Here is a 20,738-nt window from a genome sequence, read left to right as displayed (position 1 = left end):
ACTTATTTAAAAAAATACTTAAATTAATATATTTAATTTATAATATTTAAAAACGAAATAAATATTTTTTTATAATTAATAATAATTAAATCAATTATAAAATATTAAATAAAATTAAATAAAAATTAAATACTTACCAATACTTACGATGTAATGGTATGCATTGTAATAGCATCTGCTATGTAATGCCATGCGTTGTAATGGCATGCATTGTAATGGTATTTGCGATGTAATAGCTGCGTTGTAACAGCATTACGTTGTAAAAGATGCGTTGTAGACAACTGGGCTCCTTTCAGCTGCCTTTGGAGTTGGTAGATGTCCTCTTGCCTGCATGTCGCTCCTCCACTGAGTCTGCTTATTCCGGCAGTTAGGGCAACTTTGTTGCATAGTGGGCAGACAATGGTGTAGATCCTTTGCCGGCCAAATGATCTCAGGTGCTGCAATTTGCACTTTCTCTTGCTCAGAAATGATGTTACATTGGTTCTGTGATAGGTTATGTAGCTGCCTTGTCTGCATTCCTCTGACTGCCGGAAAAACCATGCCTGTTTAAATCCCCTGTTATGCATTTTCTTAAGGGCCTGACCAGTCTTTGTCCTCAATGGCAGTTGAATCTGGTTCTCATTTTTTTACAGGGATTCTGTGAGCCCCTTCACAGTTGTACCTGCAATATGTTGAACCTCAAAACTGTTATTGGTTGCTATCATTTCTGCTACAAAGGTCAATGAGTTACAGTCCCATACCTGTCCCCCGCTTTCTCTACCTTCTTTCCGTATAAGTTGGTATTACGAACCAAGGTGGCCGCTCCTTTCCATCTTGTTTAATCCATCACTCTTCTGACCCTTTACCCTCCACCTCATCTGACGAGAGAGGGGGAGCAGTTGCATTGATTGGATCCTCGGCAGGCAGTTAGCAAGAAATTCTGGTCAGATGACCATCTTTGTTGGCTTCTGTAGTGTCAAAAAAGATCAGGCTTACAGGAGAGAACTGGATCTTGCTGGATCATCCTCTGCATAAAGATCTGCTACACCTTAGCCTAGAAGGAGACTCCTGCAGGTATTTGAGCCCATTCCACCATGGCTAAATCAACCACTTCGGCACATGCTCGGGCAGTCCTGATTGCAGAAATCTGCAAGACTGCAACGTCAGCTTCTTTGCACACCTTTCCAAAACACTACTAGCTGGATTCAGAGGTGAGTAGGGAAGGACACTTGGCCAGGGCCGTCTTGCAGGATTTCTTTGTCTAACCATCCATTAACCCTCCTCCTGGGCAGGGTATTGCTCTGAAATCGGTTCTGCAGTTGAGTAATCTTCAGGTAGAATTATCCATTGGAAGTAAGAGTTACTTACCTGCGGTAACAATATTTCTGATGTATACTCTAGCTGCCTGCATATTCCTCATCTACTTACCTGCCTCCCCATTTGAAGGATGTGTGCCCATCTTGCATTATTCTGGTACTGCAGTCCTTCATCGACGTCTATCTGTCCTCTTGCCGTGAAGGCTTGGATAAAATGGAGGGAAGCTGACATCAATGCGCCGGGGTGGTTGCTATATGGACACTGGGACGTCTCTAACTGAGTCCCACACTGTCTTCTGGTGACCTTGTTGCTTTTGAAGTTTTATGGATCCAATCTGGCACTGATACTTGTTCTACAAGTGTAGAATCTGCAGGTTGAAAGAATATCCACTAGAAATATTTTTTTTGTCTTGGACTGAGCAGTCCCTCAGGAAGGTCTAGAAAACACGGCAAACTGACATGAAAATTAGCAGTTTCACAGTGCTGGTTGACTGCTTAGAAAACAGAAACTTGTTTGCACTGAAATGCGTCGATATAAGCTGAATTTGTGAGGTGGAGGAGGAGGGCAGGCACTTGGGATAAGTGCTGGCCCTGACACACTGCAAAACCGGAGTGGAGTTTAAAATGTGGAGACCATGTGGAGAGGTGTGGTGCAGCGGCCAGGGCTTCTGATTTCGGAGCATAGGGTACACGGTTTGATCCCTGGCTCTGGCAGCAGCTCAGCTCAGCACCATGTGACTCTGGGCAATAGCTCACTTAATGTCCACAAAGGCCCCCAGCGCCTTGAGACCCGTAAGGGTGAGTAGTTCGCACTTTACAAATACGGATTTACATTTACGTTTAAGATCGAGAGAGAGAGCTGGGATTTGTATTTTTTTTAGAGGTTGGGATTGAAGAGTCCTTTTTTTAAACATGAAAAGGCACTTCCTCGTTGGGGGTGATGTTAAGTTTGCTTGTGCTTGCAGTCTTCGGTGTGGAGGCCACCAATGCAAGCAATAGGGTGGAACAGTGAACATTCTATCATTGGTTAATAATTGGTGGTGTTCTGATTAAATGGGTTCCATTTGAGGCCATTCTTTGAGCCCGCTTGAATAAAAGAACTACCTCCACATTCCAGTATTAACGATATATATTTATACAAACTCCCTGCCCTTAAGTCTGTGAGTGGAGGGTGAGAGGCTATAATGCTGTTAGGATGTTTTGCACTCCCATCTTTGTAATGTGTGGACGGATAGAAAACCTGGATGTTAAGGTAAGACCAGCCCTTTCCTGTGTGAAAAGAGGAAAAGACGAACGAACAGGGGGGAAGTTTTTTACTCGAGTTTTCTCAAGTAGAAGGAGTAGAATATATATTTATGCTTTGGTCCCCGTGCAAGACTGTGGCTCCTTGCAATGAGCACACCGAGGTAAGGCTGTAGGTTACACCTAAGATTCTGCACCTGAGTGCATAAGCAGGTGATGTGAATTTCTGTTGTTCTATATGCAGTTCTGATCGAGGTTATTCTAAGAGGATAAGTAATTTTGAGTGGTATGAGAGAGGTGTTGGTCCTGCTAAATGCATCTTCCCACAGACTCCTCGCCTTGAAAATGTACTTCCAGGGGATACTGGTACATTGACTGTCCATTCCTCTCCCTCACTAGGCCAAGCTTCACAGAATATAACCTCTCCTTAAAGAAAATAGATGTGACGTGCCAACTGAGGGCAAAAAAGCTACCAGTGACCTGGAATTACTTTAAAAAACACCAGTGTATTTAAAAACAAATGGGAGGTAAAGAAGTCTTATACCATCACCTTACTTTCCTGAAAAAGGTTTAAAAACAGCTGGGTATAAATCATATCATGTAAAGCGAAAATGCTCCTCATGCAGACAAGAAATTTAAAGTATTATGCTATCAGTTCCCTTCTTAATTAAGAAAAATTCAACAGATTGTTCCAGATAGCTCCGAATGTACAAGTGAAGCTGTTTATCTGTGTCAATGTTAAAGAAACTTTTTCTTATTCTGTCACTTATTTCTGTTCTCTTTATTGCCTCCCTTTCCTTGTAGTTAATGCTGATGGCGGTCTTGAATTGCCTGTTTGACTCCCTGAGCCAGATGCTAAGGTATGACCTACCGCGCTTGAAACAGCTGCTTGTTATTGGCACCAGCTCCCCCCTCGGCGCCCCCCCCTTTCCCCCTCGCACCCCCCCCCCCTGTGTATTGTTGTTCAATAAATGTTAACAATTTGGTGAATACTGTGGAACCAGGCATGGTCCATCCACAACCGTGTGGGTGGTCTGAATATTCAATTCTGTGGAGTCTTGGATTTGACCGTGAGTAAGTAGTGTGACAGAGCTTCACTGTAAGCAACAATTTTACATTTACGCATTAGAGGTAATAGTTTGTGATATCCAATGGCAAGCAGAGAACTAAAGTGAAAACTATTTGGACACTACCATTTCTCCTCCAGTCATTGCCATTGTGATGGCAATGTGTTCCCTTCCACTCTGGCAGAACATATAACACCGCTCAAATGACTTTCATATTTCACTATACTAATTCAACACTAATCCTTTATGGATTCCGGAGTAGCGCGCTACTCGCCGGAAAAGCGCGTTTACGCCTCGTCGGGTAGTAAGCGCTATATAAATGAAATTACAATACAATATAACATTAGCATCCACAATTATAAGCTAGCTGAATGCTAGGCTGCTGCGATTGTGAAAACTACATTACACCGAAAGTTGTAGTATATAAGGCACTCCGAGCTGTGCCGGACCATTACAAATGAAAAGGCAATAAATGTAGCACACAGCTGTTATATTACAGATGGCAATAATTATACTTTGTGACAACTGAAGTAGAAAGTGCAATAACTGCCTCTCTCTCTCTCTCGAGCATTTCATTGATATGAAGGGAATGGCAGGAGCTGCAATCCCCATCCACTGTAGTAGAAACAGCAGTTTTGCTCTCCCTTGATCCTTCATAGATTTGGTTTGCATTCCCTCACCCTTCAAACCCCACCCACCCCCCACGTCACCCTTCCTGTCTTCACGCCTCATATTATCTCTTATGTTACTTTTATGTTCGTTTTCATATCCCCATGCTGATGGGATATTCCTCCTTTTTGAAAAGCAGAAGAACACATTCACAAACAAGCATTGGCAAAGGCAACATAAGTCTCGCCTATGTGAGATCTGTTGACTTCGTCATTGTTTTTTTAGACATTGTACAGCAGTGCGAGCTACTGTGCAACATGACAAGAAAAAGAAAGGGCATCAACATATGGTCCAGCAACATGGAGAAAAGAGGGTAAAGATAGTACCTCACTGCAAAAACAGCAGCACTAATTAAGCCAATTCAATCTGTGCTTTTTACATAGTCCACAGAAAGGAACGTAAGTGATGCTTGGCCTGTGCTGGGCAAATCGAAGTCAACAAAGAAGAGTGCCACTGAAGCCAACAAATGGCAAGAAATGGGCGAGCTCCAAGCCCTTTATTGTAAACAATACATCCCACAAGCGTGCACACATGCAGCGCATTGTGCTGTCGCAGTATCGACCTAAAAATGCAGGTGGAAAGCGCAGAATCCAGAAAAATGGGGAGGAGAGGACTGTAAAAGGGAGCAGAGTCGATGGCAGTAAAGAGTGGAAGAGGACATCAGAGTAGAGTCCAGGCTAGAGATGAAGGTAGAGAGGAGGAGAGACCAAGAAAGAGGGGAAGGTGAAAATAAAGTGAGGGAAAGAGTTCAGTAAAGAGTACAATTTATTAAAGAGGGAGGAAAAGTAGGGCATGAGAGAGAAAAAGGGAAGTAATGTAGGATACAGAAAGAGAAGTGCAAGAAAGGTCATGAGCGACTAGAGATGTGTGCATAATAGAGAAAAATCAGGGATAAGAAATGAGAGGCAGGGCATGGGGCGAGGGAATGCGGCTGCAAAAAGATGAGCATGCGGAGGGAGGGGAGAGATAAACGAAGAAGGCGATGGGGGAGTGGCAGGGTTAGGGGGTATATATTGTATAAAATCATTGTGAAGGACCTGACAATGAAACAGTGCTGATGACTGCATGGCAGACATTCTTCCTGGTGTTTAAGTTTTGGACTTAGGCTGCTCGTCTCCTATACTTGAATGCGTTAGGGTGAGAGGTCACCTCCTTCCGCGTTTGTTCAGAGTAAGGGATTGTTATGTTATGTTATGTTACAAAATCTTGTACCGCGCACGTACACCGAAACGGTTTCTTGGCGCTCATAACAAACACAGCGGACAAGGGTAGGTGGTTACTCAAAGGCAGCTTTGAAAAGAAACGTTTTTAATGTCTTACGGAAGAGCTCATAAGAGGGACAGTGACGAAAAGAGGAAGGAAGAGAATTCCAAAAGGAAGGGCCTAAAAAAGAGAAGCGCAGACCACCATGTTTCTTGCGGTGGTTGTGGGGAATGCACAAGAGATTATCGGCGGAGGAGCGTAAGTTACGGGTTGGTAAATACCGCTTTAGTTTGGAGGAGATAAAAGCGGGCGCCAGATTGTAAAGAGCTTTGAAGATGGTGCATCCGAGTTAGAAAGTGCACCGTTTGACCACTGGAAGCCAGTGGAGGCTCCTCAGCAGTGAGGAGACATGCTGGTGTTTAGGTTGGTGGAACACCAAGCGGGCGGCCTGATTCTGGATCAGTTGGAGTCTCTGGAGCTGGTAGGCAGGGATCCCCACATATAAGATGTTTGCAAAGTCAACCCTGGAGATGACTAGAGCCAGGATGACTAAAATGAGTGCCTCTCTGGTGAGAAATCGACAGATCTTACGGATCCTGCACAGCTGAAAGAAGCAGGAAGATGTTACAGCCGAGATCTGCGATTTCATAGATAGATCACCAGAGATGACCACTCCAAGGCTTTTCACAGAGCTGACAGGGCAAGGGGGGGCACCAAGAGAGGAGGGCCAGTAATTGTCATCCCACGGATTGGTCGGGCCACCCACCAGGACAAGTTCCGTCTTGGAAGGATTTAACTTGAGCTGGCTGTGAGCCATCCAATCAGAGATATATAGCATGGAGGTTTGAAAATTGGTGCGGGAAGAGGGCGAGGTATCCAAAGGAAAAATCAGCTGCAGATAGTCTGCGTAGTTATAAATAGTGGCAGGGGAGTGACGCAGAGAAACCATAAGGGGTTGCATGTATAAATTAAAAAGAAGGGGGGATAGAGCCGAACCCTGAGGAACACCACAGGAGAGGGAAGAGAGGGGAGCAGAAAAGGAGGAAAGGTGAACTGCTTGGGAGCGGCCGTCAAGAAAAGATCGGACCCATTCAAGAGCAACGCCCTGAATGCCGGCGTTAGTGACACGGTCGATCAGTATAGTGTGATCGACCGTGTCAAAAGCCGCCGACAGGTCCAACAGGACGAGGGCTTGGGGGATGTTGTTGTCCGCTCCTGTTCTTAAGGTGTCCATGACTGCCGCAATAACCGCCTTGGTGGAATGGAGGGGGCGGAAGCCAGCCTGTTGGGGGTCCAGAAAAGACGAGCTCTCAATGAAGGTACTCAGACACCGGGTTACATAAGTCTCTAAGATCTTTCCCAAATAGGGAAGAAGAGAGATGGTTCTGTAGTTACTCAAGGCTAAGGGGTCTGCGTTGGCCTTTTTTAGAATGGGTAACACTACAGCCTGCTTGAAGGAATCTGGGACTACTCCAGTGGCTAAGGAGGTGTTAAGAAGGGCCAGGGCAGGGTCAGGGCAGGTCAGAAAAATTTCTTTAAGAATGTGAGGGGGGCAGCAGTCTTTAGGAGACCCGGAACTAACTTTGTGCAGAAGGCTGTGGAACTCGGTGATGGAAATAGGAGGAAATGTGTTGAATTGTTGGGAGTTTTCGGGAGGAAGTGAGAATGAATGGGACGAGGAAGGTGAAGGAATATTGTTTTTGATCGTGGAGATTTTATCCTGGAAGAAGGCATTGAGCTCATCACACAGAGCCTGAGTAGGCATGGGGGGTAGAGTGACGCGATCGGGGAGGGAGAGCTCATTGACGATCGAGAAGATGTCTTTTGCTTTGGAGGCCGAGTCCAAGATTTAGCGGGAGAAGTAGGATGATTTTGCCTCTAAAATAGAGGATTTGTATTTTTTCAGTAGGGTCGTGAATTCAAGTTTGAGCAGGGGATCATACTTGTAACGCCAACGGCGTTCGGCTTGGCGGAGGGCCAGTTTGTCCAGTTTTAACTGGTCAGTAAACCATCGCTGGGCGTCGTGAGGACGCATAGCTTTTATCGTTTTTAAGGGTGCTACAGAGTTAGAGGCCGCCGTCAGCCATTGTTCCAGGGTAGAGGCTTGATGAGAGGCTGAGCCGGAAAGCAGAGGGACTGAGGCTGCCAGGAGGGAGTGTAATTCAGTTAGATTGGCATTCTTCCAATTGCGAGCTAAGATGTTGGTAGGAAGAGGGGGGCGGTGAGGGATGGAAAGATCAACTGAAAAGGAAATGAAATAGTGGTCTGACCAAGAGCAGGGGGTTACCAGTGGAGGCAAGATGTCTAAATTAGCCGTCCAGACCTGATCTAATATGTGGCCCTTACAGTGAGTAGGCGTGAAAATCAATTGTCGACAGTTCATGCTAGTTAGAGTATCTGAGAACTGCTCCGACAGTCGACTTTCTCGAGGGTCGGTGGGCCAGTAATTAAAGTTGCCTATAATGACGACTTTGGCATGGTTAATAAGGATCTGGGAGACGAGGTCCCCAACTTGTTGTGGGAAAGAGGGCATGTAGGTTGGGGGTCTGTACATAAGAATGCAGGTAAGGGAGGACCTGGTCGAGCGAAGTTGGATAACAAGAGTTTGAGTGTTGGGGATGGGAGTGCAGTCTAAGGTAGAAAAGATATGCTCTTTGCGGATAATGGCTGCAACTCCACCACCAGCTTGTCCCCCTGGGCGGTTAGCTTGTATAATATAATAACCGTTGGGAGTGGCGGCCAGAATATTGGGTACAGAGTCATCTGTAAGCCAAGTCTCGGACAGGAGAAGAATATCTACGGCACTGTCTTCAAGTAAGCGATGGATTTCCAGTTGGTCTTTCACCATGGAGCGGGTGTTTAGGTAAAGGATGGTTAGGGGACGTGTCTCTAGCTGAGAAGAGGTGGAGAGCGAGGGTACGGAAGTAGGAGCGGGGCCCGGCGGAATGGGGGTTCCTGTGAGTGGAATAGTCGAAATACCGCACTCCTGGGCCATCCTTATGGCACGGGGCGGTAAAGGAACAGCCTGTCGCAAAGCAAGTAGGTCGGCAGACGAGTAAGTGAAGGATTGGGCAGGGTATGTGGCCGCAGGTCGCGGACGGCCGCGGACGGGCGCAGACGGGCTGGACTTAGGCGCGACTTCGGCGCGAAGTCGGCGCTCCCGCTGCGCTCGTCCGCTGCGCTTCCACCATATCGTCATTTTATGGAGGCCTGAATTAAGCCACTAGACTGCTAACCTGCGCTGGGTAAGGCAGGGCGGAAGTGGTGAAGAGAAGGCGGAGAATGGCGCTCTGCAGTTCGACCCTCCGCACAAACGGCACTCAGCCGGGGCGGAACGGGGCCTGGAGCGGTAATTATGCAGGTGAGAAGCTCTCACAAATAAGTATCAACATAAGAAGTTAAAATCACACACATAGAATAAATGCGGAACCGTTTTAAAAATAAGAGCTATTAGTCAGCTATCAGCGTTTATGTGGAGAGATAGAGTAAAGCAACACATCTGCAGCCTCAATCGCCGCGTGATTGGCTTGGTGAGGGGGCTTAGATGCAAGGAATAATAAATCAAGGCCAGCCGAAGCCTGTTCAGAATGTGTGTAACTATATAAATAACAACTAAGTGTATTCATGATCAGTGATTATATTGTTTGAATGAATGATATATTTACTGTTAAACTGTAGGGCTTAAAAGTAAGCATGAAACAATAGGAAGAGAGTAGTGCTAAATTCGAGGTGGAGGTTTTCGGTGCTCAGCACCGGTACTTAATTGTCCACACTGGCACTTATAGACAGCCTGCCACATGGTGGCGCTGTTTATCTAATTTAGTGAGGTGCACATCATATGTTGTTTACTAATTGATTATTTATTACAAATAATGAATACCTGCTCCCCAATCCTTGCCTGGAATGGTCTGAATTGTCACACTTTTAGCTGTGTGATGGTTAGTAGTTGTGTAGGTACTTTCACTGGCAGAGCTAGTAGAGACAATGTGTGATGCGAGCTGCGGTGGCTTCCTAACGAGAGCACTGGCACTTACTCATTTATGTAACAAATTAAGCACTGGAAGAGAGGGTTTATGTGGCTCTGTATACCTGAAGGATTAAGCCCTCTCACCACTTTACGCTTCTTGGAGTGTTACATGCTGGAGGAACGTGTGTGGCACAAAAGTATTTGGAGGGCCAAAGTCAAAACACAGAAATATATAGCATGAGTCTGCGGCTCCACCCTTGAAAGTCAGAATAGAAGTGGGTAAGTGCAAAATAAATATGTGACGGAAAACTGTGAACTGTCACCAACTACTAGCATTAGAATTATTTAGTGCACCACTGAGGAAGTACACACGTTGTAGTTTACAGACATCACTTAGGTAGCAAGTCACCTTCTAATAGGCTTCACAATCTATGATAAAAGCCTGAATCTGTGGCCTCCGGTCCTTATTTTACCTGCCAGAGAGGAGAATAAAGATTAATGTGACTGTAGCCTGGGATGAACCATATGATTAGAGCGGGTCACATACTTTGCAGTTGGTGATTTATTCAGTGTGAGTGGGCCGCTACATAGCCTGGCTCCCCCAGGCAATGCAGATAAGTAACGCGCATTCTCGTTAACAACAATAACAAGAGAATTAAATGGGGAAGGTGCAAAACTGAGGCAGCGCCTTGATGTGCAGGCGCTAAAACGCATTTCTTGACACCGCTGACGTGAGATGAGTAGGTGAATCTCCAGCAAATTGAAACAAGAGCTCGTCGCCTTAAGGGGAATCACTCACAATGACGTGAGCATGCAAAAAGTGTAATTTGTGTTGACAGGCAACAAGTCTAAATATGTGCCATCGTTATGCACAACTCTGCGTGAAAGGAAAACTGAAACCTACGGGGCACTAGATCCAGAGCATTTCATCTGGTAACACACTCATGACGAGTCGTAGTATTTTACAAAGTAAGAGATGGCTACTTCCAGCACAAGTAATATAGAACTGAAACCTAAATTGAGAAAGAATGTGCATCTTCAGCAGAGAAGTGCATCTTCTTGCATGTCTTCCCTGCCATTAAAAATGAAAATGTATGTGACCTTGTGTAATGTAACTAGTGCTCATGTAAAGTATCCCATACCTTCCAGTCTGGACGATTTTGCGCTATTTAAAAATGCAAAAAATTAAAAAGAATAGTATCTTAATCTCAGTGCGAGGGGCGGAGAGATACTATTTAAGCTAAACGAATCTGTACCTGAGCCATTCTCTACATGAACACAAAAAAGTGACGGCATTGCTGGGGCTTCCAAATAAGAAGGCAGTAAAAGAGTGATAATCGTGTCAATATAGCCTTATAGCCGGCCGTATCTGATTATATCGGCCTTAAAGGCCCGCTTTGGCTCAGGCCTTTCACTAGGGAGCGGGCATTCAATGGCCGTGGAGCTCGCTACGAAGGGCTCTAAGGCTATTAGACCATTCTGCCCCTAGATGACACAAAGCTCCAATTATTTCAACATAGGCCTCACGGAGCTGGGGTGATTGAAATCCCCTAGGGCTGCGTGAGGCCTTTGTTCACAGCAGCAACTGTGAACGACAAACATTAGAATGTTGGCGTTACAGGATTCTACTAGCCATTAGAAGCCCGGAGCACTGCATTGTCTCAATGAAGCTCCCAACATTCCAGTGTTCTAATGAATGGTAAATAATGCGTGGGCTAAAAGCCCCCTTTTGGAGAGGTTTTTTCCCCCCAGAAACAACAGATCGGCGCTATAGCGCCTTTGCGATCCTGCAGGCTCGACCTAAAAACAGTCCATTTAATGAAGAAGATTGAAAACTGGACCCTTTTCTTGGCACCAGCTAGGAACAAGGTCCCTCATGTACTTTGTGCAGGTCAGCCATGCCACTGTGTGCTCTTTGAAAAGGTTTGTAACCTTTTCTTTTTTGGGGTGGAGGTCATTAAGGTGGAGGTCATTCCCATTGACGATTCCTTGCTCCCATACCAGGAACAGGCTTAGATTAACATAGTGTGTGTTCATAACATGTTTACAAGGCTGAACCTCGCAGGTACTCAAAGTGCTCGTGGGCCAGCGTCCCGTGTCCTTGTGCATTTCGGGTGCAAGAGCTATTACGAATTGGTCTTGAAGTACACTGATTTCTGGGCTTTTCAAGTTAGGGAATATTCTGTCTGCAATCTCGTCTCTGAGTGCAGTCAGAGGTGAATTAAGAAGTGGTACCGGCTCCCTGGGGTCCTGTTTTCGTCATTGAGACTTTCCCATAGATGTCTAGCGAGGCCAACAATCTGGCTTAGTCAGAGAGATGTACAAGAGGTTGTTCAAATGTTCTTGCTTAGAGGTACATTACAAGTGATTTTTAATATAAGGCACCTACGGAAACTGGCGTCTACTTGCACTGGGTGTGTTTGCAAGTGGTTGGCACTCCGTTTCGCTGGGCACTAAGGTGCTCATTAAGCGTCACCTCTGCTCCCTGTACAGGCACTAGAATAGTAAGGACCACTGCACTTGCCGATCCTAAGCAAGAGTAATTCAGAAGTCCAGCGAGAAGTCTGCTTGGTCACGTCGCACTCTGACTTTAGGAATGAGGAGACTGGACGCTCTGAGGGACTGAAAACCTTTACCCTTTGTTTCTTTTGATAGTCTCCGTTGTAGCTGTGGCTCCTTGGGTAGATGTTCATCGCATTTTCACTATGATGAATGATAGAGACACATTTTGCAAACATTATATTTTAATCTTTTGGAGTACTAGTGTCAGATTCCACAGCTGCCAAGCTCCTTGCAAGCCATGTGGTAGGAAGCAATTTATTGAAGGGTTTCCCTTGCTCCTGAGCAGCATTGATTTGATTTAAACTACACATTCCAAGCGTCAGAGGAGTTTTGGGTGAGACAGGGTTTTGAAAAGGAACTCTTTCACAACCAGCACATTTGTGCTGCACACACCTCAAAAACTAATAAAATTATTTATACCGTACCACATGCAAGGGGCTATTCATACCGAAGTTCTAATTTTCGCACGGTTGGTGGAATTTTGTTTCTGAGATCAAAGTAAACCCACTGCATCCAGCGCTTATGCCCCAGGACTGCTGTGCTCTGCCTCTGGCCTTTTGAACCGGTCTCTGAGACCATTGTTTGGACCACATCCACAGCTTGTGCTCTTATATCATGACCCTAATATTTGGCTGCATTATATTTCCCTGCCTCATACCCACAAAATACAATATGTGGACGCAGGGCTACACCTTGAACCTACTGCGCGAAGCCCCTGTGCCTACAGGACCCAAAGCACATTGGCTAGGCGAAGTGGACTCTGGGCGTGGCCTCCACTAGCGCCAAGTGCCTCGATTTAATGCCTGTGAGATCCTGCTGCCAAAGACCTTGGCTTAGGCCACACTCCAACTAGTCGCAATGTTGCAAATGGCCTATGTTGCTACCTTAATGTAATGGAAACTACAGGGGTGATAAGGTCGACCTTCAAATTAGGTCACTATGCCGACTTATTAAGAAAGTAAGTTTGCAAAGTAAAGCAACAAAAAAGTACTAATAAACAACGGAGGAATAGTGTATTTTAATCACAAATGGGCATCAGCAAAAAGGACACCACCTTGAAGAGGAGAAAAGCGGCAGCTATTAAACAAAGACATCTGTGAAAGTCAAAACATGCAAAATAGGATTCACAGTACAAAATATAGGAAAGTCAAACACACAGCAATCACATTTTGCAAGTTAGTCCAACTCCTTGCAGCACAAACCCTTTTACTGTACAGCAGTGTGGATATGTGAAATAGGTTTGTGTCAAAAAGGCAAGTTTGCATCTGTGTCTATAAGTTGTTTAAACCTCTTCTAGAGGACACACTGTTGCAAAGCCTTTACTATTCCGTTAAGTGCTGTAACAAACTGCAGTGAACTCGGCGTTGCTGACAGTGGTTCCAGTTTAAAAATTTATTATCACATTTACAAAATGTAATAATTTGAGGCTATTTATAATGTCAGTGCATCCTGATTATACGCAAATACAAGCCGCAGCATGATAGCTTTAGGTGATTGTTTACTTTAAAAGTAAAATGAGCTAAAAATTATTGAAACTTGAAAAACAACTTTTAGCTAATGCTAATGCAATTTTAAATGCCATTTCTGCGAGGGGTAATTTACTAAACTGTGCATTAGTCATCCCAATGTTTTTTGCTTCTTCTAGCAGTGCATGCTTTGTTGAAAGTTTTCCCGGATGGTCCATGTTGTTAATCGCTACAAGCGCCGTTTTTATGTTGAAAACTTTTTTGCCGCTGCTGCTACTCCAGTTTTTTCAGTGCTTGTTTTTAATGCACTTCGACCACTTTCTTCAATGTTCTCTCACATGTCCACACTCGACCTCCGTAGTGACCAGCGTCAGGCCGGTCTTGACCTGGGTCCAGACTGGGCCGGTTCTTCTCCCAAGAACAAGGGTTATTTTTGAATTCCTCTGAGCTATGCCTTCTGCCAGCTCCCTTCCTGAGGCATATGGATCTTTCGTAAAAGTGATGTAAGTGGTGGTCACTGTTCTTATACAACGGTTGTCCAAACAACATCCCCCCTGCCCCTCCCTCACATCATCTACTAGTGCGGCAGCGGAGGCGCGCGACCCACTTTTCTCACACAGATGCTAGCGGGGAATGCACGGGTGTCTGTTAATATTCCCACATCAGCCTCCTTTGAATTCCCATCCTGATGTTTCCCAAACATGCCTCAAATCTCCCCTCCCTAAGTATACGATGCATCGTTCTGGAATAATCATTATAGAGCACAACACTCGCTCAGAGTTCGAGCCACGTCAACCACGCGTGCGTCATCCACCCACAGGAGACACAGACAAGAGTGAATAAAGTGTGTAAGGACCTGAAGGGGATGGATTGAAGTTATACTTGGAGGGGGGGGGGGTGACACTGGAGTGCTGCAGGGTGAATTAATATGTGCCTAGTCCGGCATCGTATATCACAGTTGGCTTTTTTTGTAATTGCCACAGAAGAAACACAGCTTAAGAACAGGTGGCAGAGATAAACCTGCCTTGATTACCAGTGTGCAGACATTAGCCATGTCCTTGAAGTGCTTGTGGGAGATAGGCAGCGTCTGTGACATAAGATGAGCATTACTGAATGTGTATGCATTGTGACAGTCCAGAGGTCCGGGCCATCACTTTGCCTTCAAAATGTGAATCCATAAAAATGTGTCAAACACATCTAAATACATGTATATCAATATACAGATAAAAACTTATGGAAAAAGTAAAAATTCTAAAACATACCATTTCATTTTGTGACAAAATTAAAAACGAAAGTCTCATCTCCATGGTAAACGTACCAAATCTTCTATAAAAATGGATACAGGTAAAACGTTTTTGCAACATGTAATGCCAGACCTACAAATAAGACATGGTCCAAGTTTTGAACACTCCGTTTACACAAATCACAAATGTTTCTTCCCTTTTTACTTTTTCCCACGCACACAATATTACTCTCAAAGGTAGCAAATGCTATCTCATAAGAAGAATTACTCTTCGAACACTATTGTCCGAGCTCCAATTCACATGTGTATGTGGAAATGTTTTCCCTAAAGAGCTGCCAATGCAAGTTATATATAATGATGCTGAAACATGTGTGTGAGTGTAGTGTATTGTATCTTGGTCATTGGTCATTCTGTTCTCGTGCTAGTTATTCTACTTAGTGTGCACATGCCTGTGCATGTGCACAGAATGTATTTATGTATTCATTTAAATGTGGAGTCGCTTTCTGAAGCCAGGTGTCCGTTGTACTGTCAGTTACCGCTTGGACTCTTGGCTGATGAGGCGCTCCTACTGTGATTGGAAACCTACGAATAAACTTCAATTTGGAATACATTCCTTTTCTCAGGAATCTTATTAAGGGATTAATTGATCTTCTACATATTGGCGACGATCGGGATTCTGTTTCCATCACCGACCCCACGCAAAGGAATTTATTTTTGGCTGATTTTACTTCGTCGAAATTGGATTGCCTTGTTATTCGACACATCTTTCTGATGTTCCGATCCAACGATTCATTGGATTAATTGGTCGAGTTTTGTGTTTTGGAGGAGCGAATTCGAGACTGATTTCTCGACATTTTTTATTTTTCTGAGTGCGAACCGCAACTCGAAGACGTTTGGCCGAGTTCTAAATGGAAATAAAAGACACCTTACAAAGCCTTAAACTCATGGTGGAAGTTTAAGTCACCCTTCGAGTCTTGAATTCTCAAAACTTGACATTTCCAGGATTTCATTTTGAATTACGCGCTTACCGGTCTGCTTGGAACTCCGGCATCGCGTCTTTGGAACGTCGTCTGCGCACTCTTCTCTTGGAACTCTGAAATACGCCAGCCAAGTCTTCGCCTGGAACTCTGGGATACCTCGGCATACACGTCACGACGCTACGCACGGCGGCCATCTTGGTGAAGTCTGAAGCTTCAGCTGTTGGCGTTTGTGCTTTATCCGGGATTTACGTGGCTGGCTTATCTGCGTGTGACCTCGGCGATTCACACGCCTCGCTTACAAGCGATTAACTGCCTTTGTTTGAAGCTGTATTTAAGCGGTATTTAAGCTGTTCTGTAACCCTTGGTCTCATTGGCTCCAACCAAAAATGACCCAAGTTTGTGATGAGCTGCCCTCTACGGCGCCTGTTACATCTAATAATTCCTCCCCTATTCACGATGCTGTAGTTTCCCCTGCAGTTCCGTTTTGCAGTCGTAGTGGTCGCATTAGAAGACCTCCTGCAAGATACAATGAGTTTATATCCTTTTAGTTGTTTAATTGTTTCTTTGTTTTTGTTTCTGTATTTGCATAAGGGGGAAGGTAATGTAGTGTATTGTATCTTGGTCATTGGTCATTCTGTTCTCGTGCTAGTTATTCTACTTAGTGTGCACATGCCTGTGCATGTGCACAGAATGTATTTATGTATTCATTTAAATGTGGAGTCGCTTTCTGAAGCCAGGTGTCCGTTGTACTGTCAGTTACCGCTTGGACTCCTGGCTGATGAGGCGCTCCTCCTGTGATTGGAAACCTACGAATAAACTTCAATTTGGAATACATTCCTTTTCTCAGGAATCTTATTAAGGGATTAATTGATCTTCTACAGTGAGGTTCCTGCGGGCCTTCGTACAAACCTGGGGTAACAATATATGCTTGAAGGTTCCAGAGGACGAATGCACTTCTAATCAAATTTGTTGTTAAGACTGTGTTAAGGGGTTGGGGGGGGGTGAACGGGGGGGAGAGAGCATCCCTCGTTCAAAGATTTGGTGTGGAGCACACCAAATTCCAGTTTTTGAAGGGACAAGGAGGCTCAGAAGACACATTTTACAACCCACGTGTTTGTGGTAGTCAGTAGAACAGAAAGGGATGCTGTCGGTTTTAAAATTATTGGTGCAGCACCATCCTAGTCAGTCTGCTGTAGGAGTCCAGGACAACTACCCATGTCCAATTCCTTATGTAAAGTGAGAAAGTGAGCAGATTTAAGTTAAATATATCCTTCTCCTTATCAGTTCTATTGACTTTTTTCTAGTTCTCAAGGCTCAGGTGCTGCATCCCTATACATTAATGTACATACCTAATACTATTGTAGCAGGAATAAGTGTACGTCAGCCCATATACCAATGCTCACCTGACTTCACGTCCAACTAATTTAAGTGGTATGTTCATCGAATGTCACTGAGGTCAACTAATATTGCCTTCTTCAAGTGTCATCCACGAGGAATGTCAGGATAGGAGATAGTGCCTTCTGGGCAGCTAAGTTTTGGAACGTTGGCCCTCTTCCTTCTGAACCCTCTCAACTGAAACTCAGAAAATCCCTTAAAGTATGTTGCCTTCCTAGCTGTTTGATGTTGTCTTTACAATATTCCAACAACATTGTAAGCTTTCAACACCAGACATACAGCCAGCTGTATTTGTAAGCTGTAGCATATGGTTTTGTGGACCTTGTGCATGGTGTGCAGTGTGTTTTGCAGTGAGATGGGGTGGCACAGGGTCTTCTTTCGTTGAATGGGATCTAATAGTGGCAGAGGGGAGGAAAATGATATTCTGAAAATTCTGCAACCATGACCAACTATATTAGGGAAAAATGTATTTCGGGGAACCCGCTCACAATGTATCAACCATTTCCTGAAACCCATAGAGCAAGCCACCTCCCCTTATGTTGAAGATGTCCTGTGTACATGCTACAGCTTTTACTACAGCAACAAACGTATTAATTAATTGCAATAATATCCCATTAGCTGAATTTCTTTGGATCCTTGAGACTTTCCTCCTTCATACCCTTCCTGTTCTTTCTTCTAGACTGGGTACGGACCAAATCACTGTACACCATTGGCTCGAAAGTGCCACGGCTTGAATTCTGCCTCTATCTTCTAAATTACAGGGCAGAGTGTGCTCTCCGGCGCCCTGGTTTAATGACAGCCGCCACTTAGAAAAAAAGGCTTGTAAAGCTTTGGAAAGGGTCTGGAAGAAGCACTATGGACCTGTGGCTAAGGCTGCTTATGTGTCAAACTTGAAAAAAATATCATGCCACCTGTAAAGCTGCACGGGCAGCTTTTTATACTGAAGTAGTCTCTAATGCTCACAACTGTCAAAAACATGTTTAAAGCAGTAAAGGATTTGTTGGCAGCTTGCTCATTTACACCTCTCCCCTCCCTTTCCCACCAACAGTGTGACGAACTTGCCTTGTTTTTTCTAAACAAAGTCAAGACAATTCACCGGCAATTTGAAGCTAATGCTTCCATGCTTGCAACCTTCTCAGGATGTTCAACCACCCGGCCCATCAGTTCCTCATCTCCGGGTCGGTCGTCATACAGTAAAGTTGAACCTTGAGAATTAATGTGCGGCCTCTTCTGGACGTTGAATGATTGCAAACCTTACTGGCTTCAATTAAGTTCGGTTCCCTGCTCTACCCCTTTCTACCATCTAAATTTACCCTACTTGAGGAGGCAGCCCTCACGGTAGTGTTGGACCTCCTGAATTCCTCCTTGGTCTCAGGGGAGGTAACTCAGACTGGAAGCAGGCCTTGATACTCCCTTTACACAAGAAGAAGGAACTTGACCCTCAGTGCTGGTCCAACTTCAGTCCAATTTCACTTCTCTTTTTCCTCCCAAATTTTGAAAAAAACATGTTCATACTCACCTCTCCTCCTTTGTGACCACTTCGAAACGTGCTACACCCTTCTCAGTCTTGGTTTATGATGCGTTTTAGCGCTGATTCCGCCGTACTCGAAGTCACTGAGTTTCAGATGCAAGACCTTGACTCTGGTGGGCAGCTGCTCTTATCCTCTTAGATTTAAATATGGCCTTCGTTACGGTCTCACACTCTATCCTCTTGGATAGACTGGAGGCGTTAGGCATTGCCGACACTGCTTTGAAATGGTTAGCCTGGTTTGTGAAGGATTGTGCTTTTTAGCAAACCTCGGGTGCTCCGCATGGGTCCATTTTGAGCCCTCTGTTGTTTAACATCTACCTACGCCCCTTAATGGATGTGATTGAAGAATCTGGTCTCACAGTATTCTCGTATGCAGATGATTCTCAGATTATTTTTTCTCTATCCGATGCTCCAAACAAAGACCCTTTCCCTCTAAGGCCCGGTTTGGCTAATGTCGCGCTCTGGATGAACAGAAAAGCTTTCAACTCAATGGCGATCAAACCGAAGTCCTGATCCTGGGAAATAACCTAATCTCTGGGGAGTTAGTCATTGGCCTGCAATATTGGGGCTTTGCACGTCCCAGTGGATAGAGTCAAGAATCTCGATTTAATTTTTGATAAAACTCTCCCTGCCAACACAGGTCTCTAAGCTTACCGCCTCCTGTTTTTCCATTTTTAAATGGCTTAAGAAAATACTCTGACTGATCCCTGAAATTTACAGAGAACAGTGCTAAAAGCTCTGGTCACTTCCAGAGCTTTTAAAATTAAAAATTTTAAATTCCTCAAATAAAACTAAAGATGTTTTTAACATAGTCAACGAGCTCTGTGACGATGATAGGACAGCCCCATCAATAGCCCCTACCCAGAAGTTGTTCAGAGAGAAAATTGTAAATATAAAACGCAACATTGCTAGCTCTCCTAAATCGTCTCCTTTAGATGACATTTTTAATAACCCCACTACATTAGACACCCTTCCTGCTATAGATGGTAAAACTTTTTCAACTCTCCTGGCACGGATTAAGTCCGGATCACCCGATGACATCTGCCCACCCCACATTTTTACAGAGATTGGGCACTCTATCCCTCACGGGATCCTCTCTCTGCTTAATGACTCACTTAACCAGGGAAAGGTACCGGCAGGATTTAAACATGCTCTATTGATTCCCCTGATCAAAAAACCCAGTCTTGATCCTCACGATCCATCTAATTACCGCCCGATATCCCTGCTGCCATTCCTATCAAAAATTCTGGAGGCACACGTTGCTAGCTGTCTTTCTAGCTTCGTTGAAACTACTGGATATCTGGAGCCTAATCAAGCTGGGTTTCGACCAGGGCATTCAACCGAGATGGTGACACTAGCGGTCCAGAATGTACTAAGAAGCAATGCAGATAGGGACATTCACCAAGCATTGGTACTTCTCGACCTGTCGGCCGCATTCGACACGGTCGACCACACCATCTTGGTCGACCGTGTCGAACAGGCTGGCCTGAGAGGCTCAGCACTTAGATGGCTGAAGTCATTTATCTCGGAGCGTACCCAGGCAGTGAGATTGGGAACTTTTACAGCGCCCCAAATCAAAAATGAATGTGGAGCCCCCCAAGGCTCGTCCCTGTCCCCACTTTTGTTTAATTTGCACTTACGACCCTTGTTATTTTCATTAAAAAAGTTTAGAGCCTTAATTTTTAACTATGCAGATGATCTGCAATGATCTTCTGTCTGGACTCCCCTGGCGCTGCCACCGAATTTCGGGAGGTCATGGTTCACATTCAGAGATGGATGGGCCTAAATCATCTGAAACTCAACCCAGGCAAAACTGAACTGATTTTGCCTGGGAAGAGTGAACTGTATTGGGGACCACACTTCTGGCCTCCACAAATGGGAGATCCTCCCGCTAAATCCCAAACAGTTAAGAGCTTAGGTATCACTTTCAAAGAAGATCTTTCGCTCAAAAGCCAGGTAGGGACTGTGGTATCTGCAAGTTTCTTCCAACTTCGCAAGATTAAGAAGATTGCCCACCTTTTAACCCACCCTGCTCTGATTCAGGTCATCATTGCTCTTGTGCTGTCCCGTTTGGATTACTGCAATAGTTTATATCTGGGTCTACCGGCGGGGCAGCTC

The 20,738-nt window shown here is 44.8% G+C and overlaps 1 protein-coding gene across 2 annotated transcripts in view; it reads left to right on the top strand.

Moving 5' to 3' along the window:
* The window catches only part of COPZ1 (coat protein complex I subunit zeta 1), a 234,236-nt gene that overhangs the window by 163,788 nt on the left and 49,710 nt on the right, over positions 1-20,738 (top strand). For both annotated transcript variants that reach the window (XM_086964906.1, XM_086964914.1), the window contains one exon: positions 3,342-3,397. In XM_086964906.1, coding sequence (XP_086821032.1) covers positions 3,342-3,397 — 56 coding nt within the window. The remainder of the gene's footprint in view (positions 1-3,341; positions 3,398-20,738) is intronic.

This window comes from Lissotriton vulgaris, chromosome 1_1 (genome assembly GCF_964263255.1).
Source record: "Lissotriton vulgaris chromosome 1_1, aLisVul1.2, whole genome shotgun sequence".
NCBI classification, from domain to species: domain Eukaryota; kingdom Metazoa; phylum Chordata; class Amphibia; order Caudata; family Salamandridae; genus Lissotriton; species Lissotriton vulgaris.
The sequence above is the reverse complement of the archived record's forward strand: the minus strand, read 5'-3'. Positions and strand labels throughout refer to the sequence as shown.